At 30.7% G+C, this 20,816-nt stretch overlaps 1 protein-coding gene across 6 annotated transcripts in view; it reads left to right on the plus strand.

Moving 5' to 3' along the window:
* Sick (sickie) overlaps nt 1–20,816 on the plus strand; it is a 273,720-nt gene that overhangs the window by 213,428 nt on the left and 39,476 nt on the right. For 5 of the 6 annotated variants that reach the window (XM_064050449.1, XM_064050451.1, XM_064050452.1 and 2 more), the window contains 5 exons: nt 27–258; nt 378–521; nt 586–612; nt 845–1,047; nt 1,806–1,957. In XM_064050449.1, the coding sequence (XP_063906519.1) occupies nt 27–258; nt 378–521; nt 586–612; nt 845–1,047; nt 1,806–1,957 (758 nt within the window). The remainder of the gene's footprint in view (nt 1–26; nt 259–377; nt 522–585; nt 613–844; nt 1,048–1,805; nt 1,958–20,816) is intronic. The other variant, XM_064050450.1, reaches the window with a different exon arrangement.

Below are 20,816 nucleotides of genomic sequence, written 5' to 3' on the forward strand. Positions count from 1 at the left end.
GCGCACTTTTGACTATTTTGTTTTAGAATCAAACACTCCACAATTCAAAAGTTACTCTCTTACTGGGAATACGGCGAGTCAGTTGAGTCAGTCCGTGAGAGAACGCTTGTTGATGGGATCACAAAGTCTTCCAAAGGGTGCCGGCCAAGATTACGGGCTAGTTTTGAGGCAGGGCAGGCCTAAGGCTAGCGATGGGTCTCTTTCCGACACCCAAGCCATCGATAATACCAGTCCTTACGCACCATGGTTGAGACACAGGTAAGTAGCGAGCGTGTGTACTAATAGAATTCTCGAACGACCTCGAGGTTCGCAAGATTTTATCAGTATACAACCTAGTATGCTTTAGTACTAATTTAGTAGTATGTTTTTTTTTGTAGTAATACCTACTCAGTTGCTCCCCGTCTATCCGAAACCGACAGCATGGAAAGCCTAACGAGTCTTCCTGGCCACAGAAGCAGCTTAACGCACACTAGACTACTGAGGGATTCCCCTTCCAGGCTTAGTAGAAGCAATAGCATAAGGTAACGTGCACTTGCGATTAACACTCGTTGACAAAATGAATAAATGTTTGTTGTTTATGGACAGCTATCTCAGAGAACGGACATTCCCAAGGTATTGAGCGGATAAGAAAACGCATTATATCAACTTACTATGCATATTGGAACTAAATATTTGTAACACTAAACTGTATTTCCATTGCGGTTATAAATATTCAGGACAATATGCTCGCTTAGCACACGTTGTTTCGTCCGCTTTCGTTGTAATCACTATTGACAATCACAACACTCATCTGCGAACTGTCAAATTCGAATAGAGTCTACCTTGAAGCTTATGTTTGTTACAGGTCTACCAAATCAGAAAAACTTTATCCTTCGATGTTACACAGAAATACGGAACCGGAAACCGAACCGTACTATTGCCTTCCCATTGGAGCTCTTAGTCATTGGTCGCAGCCCACTAGTCCGGCTCCTGGAAGCGCAAGGACTTTTCCGTTGTCTCCGACTCATTCGTCCACGCCGAGGCACAGCATACCAAAAAACGACGACGGTAAGAAAATAGTAGCCTTTTTTGTTTGTCGTAGCCACATCGAATGCTTTTTTTTTTTGGTAATTTTTTCAAACGGAGGCGCGCCGCTTAATATATATGTTAATAGTGTTTTATCTTTGATCTCTAAATTTCTGATTTTTTTCTTCTGGAATGTCTCGACGTGGGCGTACTTGCTTGTCACTTTTGACTTTTATTACCGCGTTTTTTGTAATTATTAATATGTAGATTCGGCAGTGGGTTTGTTTAACATAATTGTTGATTTAAGGGGGCATTAAGTTTAATTGAATTGTATATATTATTTTTTTCGCGTTTAAATTAAGTCATTTTGATGTAAATTTTTGACAGGTTTATTAAGTGAGACGTTTAATAATGTGGATGTTTTATCAATGTGGTCGCAGACTGCCGAGCTTTTGTGTTCTAATTAGTGAAGAAAAATGCGAAAATGATGGAAATGGGAAGCAATTTAAAATCTAGTAAATTACGTCCGTCCAAGTAAAGAATTTTTGTAATAAATTAAGCTCACAATGGATGGTGTGCGTCACATCGCTGCGTGTATTGTTGGTTGCCTATGGTATAAATGCTCTCTGATTAGTGGATAGTTCGTACAATTGTGATGTTTGTGAAGAGATAATATTTATAACTGTACAGACTAAATTACGGAGTCTCCTTTTAATGACGTCAAAGCAAATTTCTGCCTACTGGAATTCTGTACTTTTCGCACATAATCCCTTTAATACATTTTTTCTTGTTTGTTTCAGTACACGGTTCCTCCATAAGCTTGGTCTCCACGGCCTCGAGCCTCTACTCCTCCGCCGAAGAAAAACAAGCCCACGAAATCCGAAAACTCCGGCGGGAACTCACAGAGGCCCAAGAGAAAGTTCAAACTTTGACGTCTCAGCTCAGCACCAATGTGAGTATCACGTCGCCACAAAAACTAGCAACATTTCCATTTCTACTATATCATAAGCGACCTCGACGACATCATTACCATTTTTTAATAACAAAAACTTTATGTCTGTAATCCGCTTATGAGAAAACGCGGCTTTTGTGTGGGTTTTTAATGGACACGGCGTTAGCCCGTTACGAAATCTCCGTAATGCGGCTTAATGCTTGGAAATTTCGCCCGCAGCATGATAAATCATCGTTACAGAAACTGAGACTTTTTATGTATGCGATTGAAGATAGAAGTGATGGAAGTTCGGCGAGATTTCGTAATGGCATGTAATAACAGAGGACCGATGGTCGGTTTTTCTTACGTGGACGAAGACGTAATTATAGGATGCTGGCAGGAGGAAGAGACGTGGGGTTTAGGCGGTCGGGTTACGATTGTTTTGTGGTTTTGAGTGGTTTAGGAAAAACGTGAGGTTCCTAGTTGATCTAAATTTTCCGCTGCGACCAAATTCTTAATTACTTTGTTTCGACTTTCACTTGCTAATCTACTAATTTATTGTGATTTATTATAGGCTCCACTATGTTATTTGACCTTTTATTGACAACAATGACAAATTGATACATAAATGTTCGCTTTGGCTCGCAGTCGACATGCATTATTCAGTGATTAATTTTGTGCTAATTTGCGTACTGACACAGTTTGGTTAACAAGCATTTTATTTAAGACAAGGGCTTCTATTAAAAATTAAGTTTCTAGGTTATTTTAGTGACACATTTTTTACTATTTCTTCATTATTGTTACATTTTTGGTTTCTCCTAATTCAATTTATAATATCGTTTACTGTGTGTTATTTTAAAATACCAAGTACCATTGTAAATAACGGTCCCACAGCTTTTTTGAATTGAATTTTTCAGTTCTCCAAGCTTTAATTTTTCGTTTCAGTTTTTTATTTTATTTATTTTTTTCAATTTCACTTTTTTTCAAATTTTTGTTTCGTCAATTTTTCAATTTTTGTTTTTCCTTTCTACAATTCTGCGATCTCGTCGAGTTTTATCATTTTTAAATTTTCCAGTTTCAATTTCTAAATTTTGCATTTTTCGATTTGACATTTCACGAGTTTTAATTTTTTGATTTTTACATTTTTCAGTTTTTCATTTCTTCAGATTTTCGAGAAAAACGAGAAAGTACAGGTTATTATTTTACGTGGCTTAATTAGAAGTACAGTATTGAATAATATATTGACACTATGTTTTTTGTTATATCTCTTGTTCTTTGTGCAAAAAAATTGTTGAAAGAAAACTATGTACATAAAAAAAACAAGATTCATCACAATCGAGAAGGGGTGGGTGGGCGGGGTTTAGTATAAAAAAAAAATCTTGTGGTCCCAAGCCTCTTTTTTTTTAATTAGAATTTCGAGAGCCCCTTTCGTTTTAATTTTGTAAAAACTTTAAAAAATCTGGGCAGTCAGCTGTTTTTTTGATTTTGAAAAAATATAGAAAAATTGAAACATTTTGGGATTCCTGGAGGCTTTTTTTAAAAATTTAAAAGAATTTGTGGGTCTCGAGGGTTCTCTCTTTTTTTTTAAATTAGAATCTCTGGGGCCCCTCTTTCTGTTTTAATTTTGTAAAAATTTAAAAGAATCTGGGAAGTCCTAGCTGTTTTATGAAAAAATATGGAACAATTTTGGGATTCCTGGAGTCTTTTTTTTTAAGAATTGGAATCTCAAGGGCTCCAAAAAAATTTGAATGTATCTGGGAAGCCCCAGTTGTTTTATCATTTAGAAAAAATATGGCAAAATTTTGAGGATCCTGTTTTTTTTTATTTAAAAAAATATTATCTCAAACGACTTTGACATTAAAAAATTAGAAATTGAAAAATGAAAATTGGAGGGTCCCTGCTGATTTATTTTTAATAGGATGATGTCATTCAAGTTCTTGATTTTTTCATTTTCCCGATTTTTTAATATTCATTTTCTCGATTTTATATCACAATTTTTTTTCATTTCCTTCGTTTATTCAATTTTTTTAATTTTCTATATCTGATTTTTCAATTCCTCGGTTTTCCAATTTTTAAATTGATCAATTTTTGGGTTTTTCAGTTACTCGATTTTCTGATTTCTTTAATTATCAATATTTCCTTTTTTTGTACTTTTTCGTTCAAGTTCTTGATTTCCAATTTTTAGATTTTTTCAGTTTTGGAATTTTTTAATTTTCGCAATTTTTCAATTCTTCAACTTTCCGATTTTTCAACTTTTCGGTTACTTAAATTTTGGTTGTTTCGATTTCTCGGTTTTTCAACTTTTCAGCCTTTCGATTTTTAATTTCATTTCTCGATTTTTCGTTTTTTCAGTTCTTCGATATTTCTATTTTTCAAATTGCCGAATTTTTTATTTTTCAGTTTATTGATTTTTCAATTTTTCGATATTTCACGATTTTTTGATTTGATCGAAAAATTAAAAAATGAAAAATCGAACAATGAAAAAATTTTCAAATCCAATAACTGAAAAATTGAAAAATTACGAAATCGTAAAATTGAAAAACAGATATAATTTTAAAAATTATAATTATTATTACAAATTTAAAATGAAAACTAGAAAAATTGCAAATCAAAAATTGAAGAAACGTAAAATTTAAAAATCTAGAAACTGAAAAATCTAAAATTGAAAAAACGAAAAATTGAAGAAACCAAAAATTGAAAATTTTCATAATGAAAAAAAAAGAAAAATTATAAAAGAACATTGAAATCGCATCACAATCGAGAAGGGGTGGGCGGGCGGGGTTTATATTTTGTCCATTTTATCTTAATATATGAAGTCTTCTTTTCCCAATAAGAAACTGACAGTATGTTTAAATATCCTGTTGTTGAAAGAAAACCCTATATATTAAAAAATAATAATAATAAAAATTAAGCTCCACCCACCCGCCCCGATCTCATTCGTGATGAATTTGTCATTCGTTGTTAGACCGAGGGGCGGAGTTTAATCGTAACATCAATATTTCTCTAAAAAATTCTAACCTTTTAAAAACATATTTCATATAGTAATTTCTTGTAGAGAAATGAGGATTTTGTAACTAAACTCCGCCCTTCAGCTCACGATGAATAAAATATTCATTGCAATCGAGAAGGGGTGGGTGGGCGGGGCTTATATTTTGTCCATTTTTTCTTAATATGTGAAGAATCGAAAAATTAAAATTCGAAATTTTGAAAAATCGAAGAATCGGGAAATTGAAGTGGAAAAATTGAGGAGTCGAAGAATAGGGAATCGAAATTTCGAAAAAATCTAGAAATCAAAAAGTCGAAAAACTGAAAAATCGAAAAGTAGGAAAAACGAGAAATCGAAGTTGAAAAATCGAGAAGTCGAAAAGTGGAAAAATCGAAAAAATTTAGAATCGAAAAATTGAAAAATCGGGAAATCGAAGCTGAAAAATTGAGAAGTCCAAAAAAATAAATCAGGATGTCAAAAAATTGAGATTCGAAAAATTAAAAAATCCAAACACCGAAAAATTGAAGAATCGAAAGTCCAAGCATGGAAAAATCGGGAAATTGGAAATCGAAAAGTCGAAAAACCGAGATATTAAAAACACTAAGAACTGAAAATTCAAAAATTGAGAAATCGAACAATCGAAAATAGAGAAACTGAAACATTGCGAACTTGAAACATCAAAAAGTTTAGACCTCGTGATATCAAAAAATTGAAAAATCGAGCAATCGAAAAGTCAAAAATTCGAAAAGTCGAATATATAAAAACCCACAAAATTGAAAAATGGAAATCGAGAAATTGAAAAATCGGAAGACGAAAAATCGAAAAAATGTAAAATCGAAAAATTAAAATTCGAAATTTTGAAAAATCGAAGAATCGGGGAATTGAAGTTGAAAAATTGAGGAGTCGAAAAATAAGGAATCAAAATTTCGAAAAATTGAGAAATCGAAAAGTAAAAAAATCTAGAAATCAAAAAATCGGAAAACTGAAAAATCGAAAAGTAGGAAAAACGAGACATCGAAGTCGAAAAACTGAGAAGTCGAAAAATAAGAAATAAAAATTTCGAAAAATTGGGAATTAGAAAAACTGAGTAATCGAAAAGTCGAAAAATCTAGAAATCAAGAAGTCGAAAAATTGAACAACCGAAAATTCGGAAAATCGGGAAATCGAAACTGAAAAATTGAGTAGTCCAAAAAAATAAGAAATCAGGATGTCAAAAAATTGAGATTCGAAAAATTAAACAATCCAAACACCGAGAAATTGAAGAATCGAAAGTCCAAGAATGAAAAAATCGGGAAATTGGAAATCGAAAAGTCGAAAATTCGAAAAACCGAGATACTAAAAACATTAAGAAACTGCAAATTCAAAAATTGAGAAATCGAACAATCGAAAAATTGAGAAACCGAAAAATTGAAAAGTCGAAAAATCGAAAATAGAGAAACCGAAACATTGCGAACTTGAAAAATCAAAAAGTTTAGACCTCGTGATATCAAAAAATTGAAAAATCGAGCAATCGAAAAATTAAAAATTGAAAAGTCGAAACATCGAAAGATTGAAAATTTCCGAAAATTGGGAAATCGAAAAGTCGAAAAATTGGGAAATCGAGAATGGAATAATTCAATAACCGAGAAATTGAAAAATCGAAATGCTAAAAAATGAAAAGTTGAAAAACCGAGATATTAAAAACACTAAGAACTGAAAATTCAAAAATTGAGAAATCGAACAATCGAAAATAGAGAAACTGAAACATTGCGAACTTGAAAAATCAAAAAGTTTAGACCTCGTGATATCAAAAAATTGAAAAATCGAGCAATCGAAAAGTCAAAAATTCGAAAAGTCGAATATATAAAAACCCACAAAATTGAAAAATTGAAATCGAGAAATTGAAAAATCGGAAGACGAAAAATCGAAAAAATGTAAAATCGAAAATTAAAATTCGAAATTTTGAAAAATCGAAGAATCGGGGAATTGAAGTTGAAAAATTGAGGAGTCGAAAAATAAGGAATCAAAATTTCGAAAAACTGAGAAATCGAAAAGTAAAAAAATCTAGAAATAAAAAAATCGAAAAACTGAAAAATCGAAAAGTAGGAAAAACGAGACATCGAAGTCGAAAAATAAGAAATAAAAATTTCGAAAAATTGGGAATTAGAAAAACTGAGTAATCGAAAAGTCGAAAAATCTAGAAATCAAGAAGTCGAAAAATTGAACAACCGAAAATTCGGAAAATCGGGAAATCGAAGCTGAAAAATTGAGAAGTCCAAAAAAATAAGAAAGCAGGATGTCAAAAAATTGAGATTCGAAAAATTAAACAATCCAAACACCGAGAAATTGAAGGATCGAAAGTCCAAGAATGAAAAAATCGGGAAATTGGAAATCGAAAAGTCGAAAATTCGAAAAACCGAGATATTAAAAACATTAAGAAACTGAAAATTCAAAAATTGAGAAATCGAACAGTCGAAAAATTGAGAAACCGAAAAATTGAAAAGTCGAAAAATCTAAAATAGAGAAACCGAAACATTGCGAACTTGAAAAATCAAAAAGTTCAGACCTCGTGATATCAAAAAATTGAAAAATCGAGCAATCGAAAAATTAAAAATTGAAAAGTCGAAAGGATAAAAAACCACAAAATTGAAAAATGGAAACCGAAAAGTCGAAAAATTGGGAAATCGAGATATAGAATAATTCAATAACCGAGAAATTGAAAAATCGAAATGCTAAAAAATGAAAAGTTGAAAAACTGAGAAACCAAAAAGTTAAAATAAAAACATATTTCATGTAGTAATTTCTTGTAGAGAAATGACGATTTTGTAACTAAACTCCGCCCTTTAACTCACGGTGAATAAAATATTCATCACAATTGAGAAGGGGTGGGTGGGCGGGGCTTATATTTTGTCCAATTTTTCTTAATATACAAAGTTTCCTTTTCCCAACAAGAAACTGACAATATATTTAACTATCCTGTCGTTGAAACAAAACTCTATATATTAAAAAAAGACACAAAGATTAACCCCCACCCACCCGCCCCGACCTCATTTGTGATGAATGTTTCATTCGTTGTTAGACCGAGGGGCGGAGTTTAATCGTAACATCAATATTTCTCTAAAAAATTCTACCCTTTTAAAAACATATTTCATATAGTAATTTCTTGTAGAGAAATGAGGATTTTGTAACTAAACTCCGCCCTTCAGCTAACGATGAATAAAATATTCATCACAATTGGGAAGGGGTGGGTGGGCGGGGCTTATATTTTGTGCTTTTTCTCTTAATATGCGAAGTCTTCTTTTGGGAACAAGAGACTGAACACTTGTTTAACTATCCTATTGTTGAAAGAAAACTCTATATATTAAAAAAAAAACAAAAATTAAGCCCCACCCACCCACCCAATCTCAATTGTGACGAATATCATATGGTAATTTCTTGTAGAAAAATGAACATTTTACAACTAAACTTCGCCCTTCAGCTCACAATGAATAAAACATTCATTACAATTAAGAAGGGGAGGGTGGGTGGGGCTTATATTTTGTCCATTTTTTCTTAATATACGAAGTCTTTTTTTCCCAACAAGAAATGACAATATATTTAACTATCATGTCGTTGAAAAAAACTCTACATATTAGAAAAAAACAGAAAGATTAAGCCCCACCCACCCGCCCCGACCACATTTGTGATTAATTTTTCATTCGTTGTTAGATTGAGGGGCGGAGTTTAGTCTTAACATCAAAATTTCTCTAAAAAATTCTACCTTTTTAAAAACATATTTCATATAATAATTTTTTGTAGAGAAATGGGGATTTTGTAACTAAACTCCGCCCTTCAGCTAACGATGAATAAAGTATTCATCACAATTGGGAAGGGTTGGGTGGGCGGGGCTTATATTTTGTCCATTTTTTCTTAATATACCAAGCCATTTTTTCCCAACAAGAAACTGAAAACATATTTAACTATCTTGTTGTTGAAAGAAAACTCTAGATAGTAAAAAAAAAACAAAAATTAACCCCCCCCGTATCTAAATTGTGATGAGTTTTTCATTCCTAATCAGACCGAGGGGCGGAGTTTAACTGTAATATGAAAATTTCTCTAGAAAATTCTACCCTTTTAAAAACATGAATATTGAAAAATTGTAAAATCCGAAAAAAAATTAAAAAATCGGGAAAATGAAAATGAAGAACTTAAAAATTGAGAAAGTGAAGACGCCAAGAATGAAAAATTGTAATATTGAAAAATTTCAAAACGAAAAATTCAAGAAACAATAATCTGAAAATTTGCTTTCCACAAACCGGATCTTAAAATTGCAAAAAGAAAAATTATGAAACCGAAAGTTCTGCTATGTTAAGAGTGAGTTTGGCAAATGACATACCTTCCAAGAAAAGAGAGGGTGGGTGGGCGGGGCTAGTACTTGCTAAGATAAGAGTGATTTTGGCAGAAATTATATACCTTCCAGATTTTTCGAATTTGATTTAATTATGGTAACCCTAGTAAGTTAAAATAAAAATGTGTATGTAATGTTAAAGTAAATGTAAAAAGTGTGTTGGTAGACCAATTTTCTTTTTTTGTACCACGATTAGTATGATCTATATGGTTTTTCTAAACGCTAGTTCCGATTATCTGTCTGATAAAATTGCCAACACACAGACCACGAACGACATACAGACGGAAATGGAATCCCGAAATTTCGTGTTACAAACCGTAAAATGGCAAAAATTATAACCGCTGCTGTTTTCACTTTTTCTTTTTTTAAGAAAAGTTAAAATTTCGATTTATAGCCTCTGTTGTAAAGATGGTGAGGTGCTTATATTAAATTACGCCGTAAAACTAGAAACTTTGACGAATCAATTCAAAAGAAAGCCTTCTCAAATGTTCTATACCACATAAACCGCTTTTATGGAAAAACGATTTCACGGATTGTGGATAATTCAAATAAGATTTTAACCAACACCTGTTTCTCATAATACAACACCCCATACAATTTCGTCGCCCCCTGTCAACTTACCACCCGCGACGAAAACGTCTTCTTTTATCACAATTTCCACAGCTCAAACGCCAAATTGAGTCACTTCATCCGTTTTAACTTTTCGAACTTCATCGAAAACCCATTTTCTCGCGAAAACTCGTAAATCCATCACTAACAGGTGTTCAAGCTGCATAATTCTCCAATCATATGCGATAACACGCCTTCTCACACACAGTTAGCCTTTGTTCATGTAAGTCTGGTTTTTGCGACGATCGGAATTTTCAAGAGCGATTGTCTACTTTGATTCCTTAAATAGAAGAAAGCAACCGACTACTATTAATCCCATCCGGTAGGAGTAACCTCACGTGGCATTTCTGCCATATCCACGGTGTGGAGATGCGAGATTCAATCGTCGATTATCTCTAATGAGACAGATTTGTGGCCTATGCGACAAATGTTTCACTTGACAGGAGGTTATTGTTTATAGCTGTTAGTGCGAAAAGTCGCCAGGTATTCGCAAAACCGCTACACCGACCCGTTAGCTGCAATCGCGTGGTCTAATTGGGTTCTGGACTATTTTAAACTACCAAAAGTAGAAAAACAACTCCGAGCGAGTGCATCTGATTCAGTAGGTACTACCAGATTTTACCTGCTTCTTGCGTACACTCGAGACCTCCTGGAAGGATTAATTATCCCGCCGTTGTAATTATCCTTGATTTTATCTTTTACGATTTCCGACTCTCACGAACGATTATAATGTTCAAGCTCATCTAGTCATCTATCCAAAAAAATGCAAATATTGGTAATTTATTCGTCCACATTCTTTGAGCATCATCGTCAACAAAAACCGTTAATTGGCAAGATAAATAGCTCATAATTGCAGCAATTACTTCGTAACAGCCGTTTGTGTAAGTATGTTGACATTGTAATTAAATATTTGCCTAAGATTACTATATAAAGTAGTTGGTTTATTCGTATGTCGTACCGTGAAGTGCTCACACCAGCCAGCGGCGATATGGCGCGATGTAAAATGGTACTTCAGTATGTACCATCACGTTCGGTGGAGTACTTGAGGTTGAGATAGTCTCTGGTGTCTAGACCAGTCAAGTTTGAAAACAAACAGGTACAATTGCACGCAAATGTTTTGAGCCTATGGCCGGATCGTTTTTGCCTGCCCTCACCGAAGAAGGCGGTCCAAATCCTTCAAGGGCAGAATTTGTAGGTAGGCTCAAACTACAACGAAATTCACATTTTACCCTATAAAATTTTATTGACAATAACGGGACGGACAGTAGTTATATATACATTTGGTAAGAAATATTTATGGCTCACACCAGTTCTCTCGAATTTGTCGGAGAAGATTTAGCAGGTAGTTGTTCCCATAAAATAATGGTCACTTTCGTTCGTGAGTAACGATGGTCGGGACATGAATTATTTTGCTTTCTAACATCTTTCGACCAATTGTTCCGTATACAAAATTTCATCACTTCAAACAAAAGACTCTTAAAAAAAATGATATTGTCGTTGAGTGACATGTAACTGGCATAATAATAAAAACGTGCCATTTTTGTTAACTGATATTTTTTTCATAAATGTCGCAAAATTATTAAATTTGTCCAGTCATCCCCACCAATAATGTGATGACGTCACTTCAAATTTATGCATAGTAAATGGGTTTTAAATTGTATACAGTAATATAGTCCTACACATGTAGTTTATGACTCCGTGTTGAGTTTTTATTCAAAACGTCCAGATTTTTGGAAAAAAAAATCAAAATTATAAAACAATATTTTGCAATTTAATTTTGAATTTGCAAAATCGAATACTTTGAAATCTTGCAGATGTTTTAAAATCATGATAAACATGATACATTTTTAATTAAAATATATTTGCTTATCCCTTCTAAAAAATTTATGACGTCACCTCAAAATTTTGCAGAATAAATCCTATCTTAAATGTATAAAATATGATTAGTGATTTATCACTGCATTAATATTTTTTAGATTTGGTTATACAGGGTGTCTCAAAAAAGTTAATGACTGAGTCAATTTATTTTATTGAAGAAATCAAGAATAGCAAAACTGAATACTTTGAAATATTGTAGATGTTTTGAAGTTTTTGTAAGTATGGTAACTTTTTCGAAAATTTGATTAATCAAATATGCGCAAAATCAAAAACCGGAAAAACTGAAATTCACTAATGCAAAAAACAGAAAATCGAAAAATACAAATCGTAAAAATCGAAAATCTAAAAATGGCTAATCAAAAAATCGAAAATTCAATGAATCAAATACCTAGGTCGATCGAAAAGTGGAAATTCACAAACCTCAAAAATCGAAAAATCGAGAATTGAAAAACGGGAAAACCAAAAAATCGAAAAGTCAAAAATTTGTAATATTGAAAAAAAAAATCAAAAACAAAAATAAAAAAAAATCGGAAATTAAAATAATCAAAATATATAAAGTAAAAAAAATTGCAAAGCCTAAAAACTGAAACGAACAGAAAAATCGAAAAAGCAAAAAATTGGAAAAACAAAAATTCGAAAAATCTCATATCGAAAAAGTGGAAAATGGAAAATCTGAATAAAGAAACTTGGAAATTCTGAAAATTGGAAAATCGAAAACCAAAAAATCGGAAAGTAACAAAATTGAAGTCGAACAGTTGAGAATGGAAAAATTGAAAAACCGAAAATTCTAAAAATCGGCAATGGACAAATTGAAAATCGCAAAATTTAAATTGAAAAATTGAACATAGAAAAATCGATGAATTGAAAAATCGAAAATTCGACTACTCAAATTTTCTAAAAATCGAAAAATCATAAAACTGAAAAATCCAAAATTCTAATCATCGAAAGTCTGAAAACTGAAAATCGAAAATTATGAAAAGCGGAAAATATAATATCGAAAAATTTTAAAGAAAGAAAATTGAAATCTAAAAACCGAAGAATGGAAAAATTAAAAATCAAAAATTCGAAAAATCAAAACCGAAAAAATCGAAGATTTAAAAAGAAAATCGAAAAATCAAAAATCTGAAAATTGAAATTCGAAAATTTGGAAAATCGAAAAGTAAAAAAATTGAAGTCTAAAAGCTGAAAAATGGAAAAGTGAACAATCGAAAATTCGAAAATCAAATATCGAAAAATCGAAAAGCCCAAAAATCGAAAATTTGATAAATCAGATATGCCAAAAACAGAAAATCTGAAAATGCAAAACTGGAAAATCAAAAATCTAAAAATGGAAAAACCGAAAATCGAAAATTCAATTAATCTAATACGTAGGTCGATCAATAAACTGGAAATTCACAAATCTGAAAAATCGAAAACCCGCAAGATTGAAAAATCAAAAAACCGAAAAATGGAAAAATCAAAAATCGAAAAATATGAAAACCGAAAATTCGAAAATTCATAATATTGAAAATTCTAAAAGTCGACAATTGAAAAATCAAAAAACTGGAAAGTAAAATAATCGAAAAATCGAAAAGTAAACAAATTGCAAAGCCTAAAAACTGACGAACAGAAAAATCGAAAAATCGTAAAATGAAAAAGTGGAAAATCGGAAACTGGAAATTGAAAAATCGAAGATTGGAAAATCGAAAAATCGAAAATCGGAATATCGAGAATCGACAAATTAAAAAACCGAAAAATCAAAAAATTAAAAAATCGGAAATCGAAAAATGAAAAAAAAAAACGAAAATTCAAAAATCGAATAATCCGAAACTAAAATAATAGAAAAGTGGAAAAGTAAAAATTGCAAAGTCTCAAAACTGACGAACAGAACAATCGAAAAATAAAAAAAAAATCGAAAAATATCTAAACATGGAAAATCGAAAAATCGAAAACTCGAAAAATCGAAAATTCGATGAAACAAATACTCGAAAAAGCGAAAAGTAAAAAAATTGCAAGGCCTAAAAATTGAAAAATCAAAAAATCGAAAAAATGAAAATCGAAAAAACGACGATCGAAAAAAAAATCAAAAAATCGAAAAGTGGAAAATCGGAAAGTAACAAAATTGAAATCTAAAAGCTGCAAATTGCAGAACCATAAAAACTGAAACAAACAGAAAAATCGCAAATCGAAAAATCGTAAAATCAGAAAATGGAAAGTCGAATAAGCGAAAGTTGAAAAATCGAAGGTCGAAAAATACAACAACCGAAAAATCGAAAAATTTTATGATTTATGGAAAATCGAAAAATCGAGAATAGAAGAATTAAAAAACCGGAAAATTGAAAAATCGGAAACCGAAGAATTAAAAACGTAAAATCGAGAATTCAAAAATCAAAAAAATCGGAAAGTAAAATATAATCGAAAAATGCAAAAAAATTGCGAAGTCTAAAACTGACGAACAGAAAAATCAAAAAATCTAAAAATGGAAAAACGAAAAATCGAAAATTGAAAGAATGGCAAATTAAAAAATCGAAACATCGAAAAATCAAAAAAACGAAAAATTAAAAAATCGAAAAACGAAAAAACTGAAAACTCGAAAAATCATAATATTGAAAATTCTAAAAGTCGACAATTGAAAAATCAAAAAACTGGAAAGTAAAAAAATCGAAAAATCGAAAAGTAAACAAATTGCAAAGCCTAAAAACTGACGAACAGAAAAATCGAAAAATCGTAAAATGAAAAAGTGGAAAATCGGAAACTGGAAATTGAAAAATCGAAGATTGGAAAATCGAAAAATCGAAAAATCGAGAATCGACAAATTAAAAAACCGAAAAATCGAAAAATTAAAAAATCGGAAATCGAAAAATGAAAAAAAAACGAAAATTCAAAAATCGAATAATCCGAAACTAAAATAATAGAAAAGTGGAAAAGTAAAAATTGCAAAGTCTCAAAACTGACGAACAGAACAATCGAAAAATAAAAAAAAAAATCAAAAAATATCTAAACATGGAAAATCGAAAAATCGAAAATCGGAAAATGGAAAAACCGAAAAATCGAAAATCGAAAACTCGAAAAATCGAAAATTCGATGAAACAAATACTCGAAAAAGCGAAAAGTAAAAAAATTGCAAGGTCTAAAAATTGAAAAATTGAAAAATCGAAAAATCGAAAAAATGAAAATCGAAAAAACGACGATCGAAAAAAAATCAAAAAATCGAAAAGTGGAAAATCGGAAAGTAACAAAATTGAAATCTAAAAGCTGCAAATTGCAGAACCATAAAAACTGAAACAAACAGAAAAATCGCAAATCGAAAAATCGTAAAATCAGAAAATGGAAAGTCGAATAATCGAAAGTTGAAAAATCGAAGGTCGAAAAATAAAACAACCGAAAAATCGAAAAATTTTATGATTTATGGAAAATCGAAAAATCGAGAATAGAAGAATTAAAAAACCGGAAAATTGAAAAATCGGAAATCGAAGAATTAAAAACGTAAAATCGAGAATTCAAAAATCAAAAAAATCGGAAAGTAAAATATAATCGAAAAATGCAAAAAAATTGCAAAGTCTAAAAACTGACGAACAGAAAAATCAAAAAATCTAAAAATGGAAAAACGAAAAATCGAAAATTGAAAGAATGGCAAATTAAAAAATCGAAACATCGAAAAATCAAAAAAACGAAAAATTAAAAAATCGAAAAACGAAAAAAGTGAAAACTCGAAAAATCAAAATACCGCAAATTTGAAAAATCAGAAATTAGAAAGTAATAAAATCGAAAAGTTGATAGAAAAATGGAAACTGAAATATCTAATTCGATGAAACTGTTGGTCGAAAAAATGAAAAATCGAAAATCGAAGTGACCTTTTTTTGAGACAGGCTGTATAAGTTAATCTAAAAAATATTATTGCAATGATAAATCACAGGTATAGACATCATATCAAATTTTACGATGACGTCATGCATTTTTTGGCGAAGATAAGCAAATACATTTTGATCGTGGCTTTGAAAGTATTCTTGGACTTTCGTTCCATTTCAAAATTTACTCTTTGTATATTTCAGTGGTCACAACGAGTTCACTAACTACGCTGAAGTATGCAAAGATGAAATTTGTCACCGAAAAGATGTCGGAAGTGATAAATTATCCTATCGGTCGAAGAACGTTCGGTCCGGTGTTACACCTCGACCCAAGAGAGACCGTAGTAAAGGATAACAAATGGAACGGATAAAATAAAGCGTCAAATATGATTGATAAACTTTAAACCAAAATTAAGAAGTTTATAAACTGAACATTTTTTTTGCTTTTTGAAATGTAGTACACTTCAAAAAATGTCCGTGACTTACTTTAATGTGAATTTTATAACTATGGTCGGCACAATTATATAGACCTAATATTAGTGTGATTTTGAGCATATTCTCGATGTTATTAGAGTAGGACAGGTTTTTTTTTCTAACTAATTGACAAGATTTCAAAGTATTCAGTTTTGCAATTCTTGATTTCTTCAATAAAATAAATTGACTCAGTCATTATTTTTTTTGAGTCACCCTGTATGTATAAACAAATCCAAAAAATATTAATGGAATGGTAAATCACAAGTATAGACTCATCATATTCTGAACATTTTAGATAGGGTATTTATAAAATTAAAACTAATTCAGAGTAAGAATTTGGTCAACACGTAAATTTCGTTGTAGTTTGAGCCTACCTACAAATTCTGCCCTTGGACGATTTGGACCGCCTCCTTCGGTGACGACCGGCAAAAATGATCCGCCCATAGGCTCAAAACATTTGCGTGCTATTGTACCACGTATTCAACATTTCATTAAACGCGGCTTTTATAACGCTATTTCATAAATGTGGCACACACTTGTTTGTACAAATTTGGTCTGCTTTGTCGATTAGGGTGTGGGGATGCATTGTGTTTATTTACGTAAAGTTGTGAAGAATGATGGTACCAGCTGCACCTGTCACGAAACCAGTATGGAAATGGGCGTTTTTGCCCAGATTTCGATTTGACTGATAAAACAGTCCCGATTATGGTATTTTTGACCTTTCGCAACTGTATTAGAAGCATTATAGTGTGTTCAAATCGCCTGACGGCGGTTGTTAATCCACACATGGACTTTGTTAGCGCAAATCCCACTTTTTACCACGCTTTTTAATGATGCGCAAAAATGCACAGTCATCCATTTCGTAAGTCTAACCTACGATCATTATTTTTTCCACATCGTAATTTTGTTTTTCTTTATAGACATTACACGAAATAACGAGTTCTATTACCTGTAAATAGTTTTGCTTAACTGCAAATTATGATCAAATCGGCGCTCTTAATGGGATTAGTGTGGAGGCTATTAGTTCCGCCAAATTTCTGTCCTTGGGTGGTTTTAATTATAAAACGTTTTTAACGTCACATTTGACACCAAACTGCGCGTTAAATATGCCGCTCGAACCAAAAAGGGTTACTACTAATTGTGCCGCCTTTCGACAACGCGCCCCATACTACCACGATTTTTTTTATTATTTCAATTGACACAAAGACACAGTTTGACACAGTAACACTTCAGAACGCTCGTTTTCACCGGAAACTTTTTCTCTTGTCCGAAAAGAAAGCAAGCTCTAGGCCGTTCTTTTGTCTAGGAAGTCGTGCGATGCAGGCAAAGTCGGTGCGTGTTGTAGGATCGGGGCGGGATTAGTAGCTGTAGTAGTCGGAAAGTCTTCGTTTTGCCGCGGTAGTCATTCAGTCTGTTTACGACGTTCGGAGCGGAAACTTTGAAACGCATACGGTAGTTCACGTGTTCGATCGGTTTGACGTCGTTTTTCTTGATAATTGCGTACGGAATACAGATAAGTGAGTGTCGTAAGATGAGGTTTTGTGTTTGATTTGGGTTTTAATGACGAAGATGAAAGGTTGATGGAATGATGGTGTCGAGTTTCGGGAGTGAAACGCGTTGAGGATGTTTATTTGGAAAAATGTAATGATTGGGTTTATTAGTAGGATTGACGGGTTTATTGGTATTAAGTGGTAGTTGGTTAAATTTTAACAGACGAGGAATATTTACGGAAATTTTATACTAGTAGTTTGAAAACGTAAATTGTTTGAGAAGGTCGTACAATGATGGAGAGATTTATTTAAGCATTTATTCTTTGCCAAATTTTTATTTGTGGACTACTCTCTCCTTATTTTGAGTTTGTCGTTTTTTTAACGTTTTTACCATTTTTGTTTCTTCGATTTTATTCCACAGTTTCTTTGGATTTTATGTTCTTCATTACCATTTTTGTGTTCGTTGTTTGTGGATATATTCAAATTTTCTTATTTTTCAAATTTCAGTCGTTAGCGTGTTTCTTTTGGCTTCATAAATAAATTCGATTTTTTTTTAAATTATCAGTTTTTCTTGTCACATTGTTGTCCCTTTTTGGTCATTTAAAAGTTTATTATTACGCTTTGTTTTCTTTTCTTTTTCTTTCTTTCATAGTGAAATCTATTACTTTTTTCTTTATTTTTCAAACACTACATTTGCACAATTGTTTTCAGCTTATAAAACTCTAGAAATTAAAAAAAAACCCACTCACATTTCTTCTTCTTAGGGGTGGAATCTCGAAAAAATCTGAAATACGTGTTCCATTATATGTGTTGAAGAGTATTAATACCAAGTTCCATGTAAAAATTTACAGTAGAAATATTTTCCCATACAACCTTCGCCACCACTTTTCACCCCCTTAGGGGTTAAATCTCGGAAAACGCTGAAATATATGTTTCATTATATATTACTATTAAATTCCACATCACAAATTTACAATAGAAGTATTTTTCCCTATACAAACTTAGCCGCCACTTTTCATCCCCTTTGTATTTAGTACTAGCAGAGAGCAGAGGGTGTAATTTGCCAAAATTAGTCTTATCTTAGCCTTTTTGATTTTTCGATTCTACAGTTTTTCAATTCTTCGATTTTTCGAATTTTTGATTTTTAAACTTTGGATTATCAATGAATATTTCTACTTGTTAAATTTAACAATTTTCGATGTTTCGATTTTTCGGTTTTTCAAATTTTCAATTTTCCAAATTTCAATTTTTCCATTTTTCGATTTTTCAAAAAAAATTCGTTTCCGTTTTTTTATTGTCTTTATTTTTTCAATTTTTACTTTTTCACTGTTGTGATTTTATAATTTTTTCTTTTTTGAATTTCAGTTTTATCAATTTTTCGATTTGCAGTGAGTTTTTGTATTTTTTGTTTCATTTTTAAACTTTTCAATTTTTTTTATTGTCTTCATTTTTTCAATTATTCAGTTTTTCACTGTTCTAATTTTATAATTTTTCTTTTTTTCAATGCAAAATAGTTTTTGGATTTTTTAATTTTTTGATTTGAAAATTTTCGGTTTCAGTTTTTCGATTTTTCAGCTTACAGAATTTTTTCAAATTTTAATTTTCAGTTTATCTAGTTTTCATTTTAAATATGTAATAATTTAAAAAAAAATCACCTTTTCAATTTTATGATTTTAAATTTATTCAATTTTTTGTTCTTCAGTTTTTCATTTCTTCGGCTTTTCAATTTGCAATTTTCGATTTTTCCGTGCTCCGATTTTATAATTTTTCCGTTTTTCAGTTTGAATTTTTTCAATTTTTCGATTTACAATTTCACGAGTTTTCAGTTTTTAATTTTTCGTTTCCGCTTTTTATTTTCTTTATTTTTTCCGTTTTCCGGTTTTTCAATGTCCTGATTTTATAATTTCTTAAACTTTGATTATCGATGAATATTTCGACTTGTTAAATTTAACAATTTTCGATTTTTCGGTTTTTCAAATTTTCAATTTTCGAAATTTCGATTTTTCCATTTTTTGAATTTTCAATTTTTCCATTTTTCGATTTTTCAAAAAAAAATTCGTTTCCGTTTTTTATTGTCTTTATTTTTTCAATTTTTACTTTTTCACTGTTGTGATTTTATAATTTTTCATTTTTTCAATGTAAAATTTTACAATTTTTGGATTTTTTATTTTTTGATTCGAAAATTTCCGGTTTTCAGTTTTTCAGTTTTTAGATTTTTTAATTTTTCGTTTTTTCAATTTTTGATGCTTTTCTAGTTTTCATTTTAAGTATGTAGTAATTCTAAGAATTTAAAAAATGTTTCACTTCTTCAGTTTTAAAATTTTCATTTATTTGAATTTCAATTTTTGATTTTTCAGTTTTTCATTTTATCAAATTTTAGATTTTTCAGTGTTCCGATTTTATAATCTTTTCTTTTTTTAATTTCAGTTTTATCAATTTTTCGATTTGCAGTCAGTTTTTTATGTTTTGTTTCATTTTTAAACTTTTCAATTTTTCAATTATTCAGTTTTTCACTGTTCTAATTTTATAATTTTTCTTTTTTTCAATGCAATATAGTTTTTGGATTTTTTTATTTTTTGATTTGAAAATTTTCGGTTTACAGTTTTTCGATTTTTCAGCGTACAGATTTTTTTTCAAATTTTGATTTGCAGTTTATCTAGTTTTCATTTTAAGTATGTAATAATTGTAATCATTTAAAAAATGTTCACTTTTTCAATTTTATGGTTTTAAATTTTATTCTTCAGTTTTTCATTTCTTCAGCTTTTCAATTTGCAATTTTCGATTTTTCGCTGCGCCGATTTCATAATTTTTCCGTTTTTCAATTTTTCGAATTACAATTTCAGGAGTTTTCAGTTTTTAATTTTTCGTTTCCGCTTTTTATTTTCTTTATTTTTTCCGTTTTCCGTTTTTTCAATGTTCGGATTTTATAATTTTTCTTTTTTTCGAGTAAAATTTTCAATTTTTGGATTTTTCATTTATCAATTTGCAATTTTTCGGTTTTCAACTTTTACGTTTTTTTTTTAATTTTTCGTTTCGTTAATTTTTGATTTTTCTAGTTTTCATTTTAAATATGTAATTTTACTTAAAAAAAATAATTTTTCAGTTTTGTAGTTTTAGAATTTTTCAGTTTTTTTTAATTATTGGATCTTAAAACTTTTTCATTTCTTCGATTTTTCAATTTTTGGATATTTCACGGTTACGGTTTTTCGACTGTACAATTTTGACGATTGTATATAATTTTTCGATTTTA

This window comes from Zophobas morio, unplaced genomic scaffold (assembly GCF_036711695.1).
Source record: "Zophobas morio isolate AGI-343-1 ecotype UQ-CSIRO unplaced genomic scaffold, CSIRO_AGI_Zmor_V1 ptg000008l, whole genome shotgun sequence".
In the NCBI taxonomy this organism is placed as follows: domain Eukaryota; kingdom Metazoa; phylum Arthropoda; class Insecta; order Coleoptera; family Tenebrionidae; genus Zophobas; species Zophobas morio.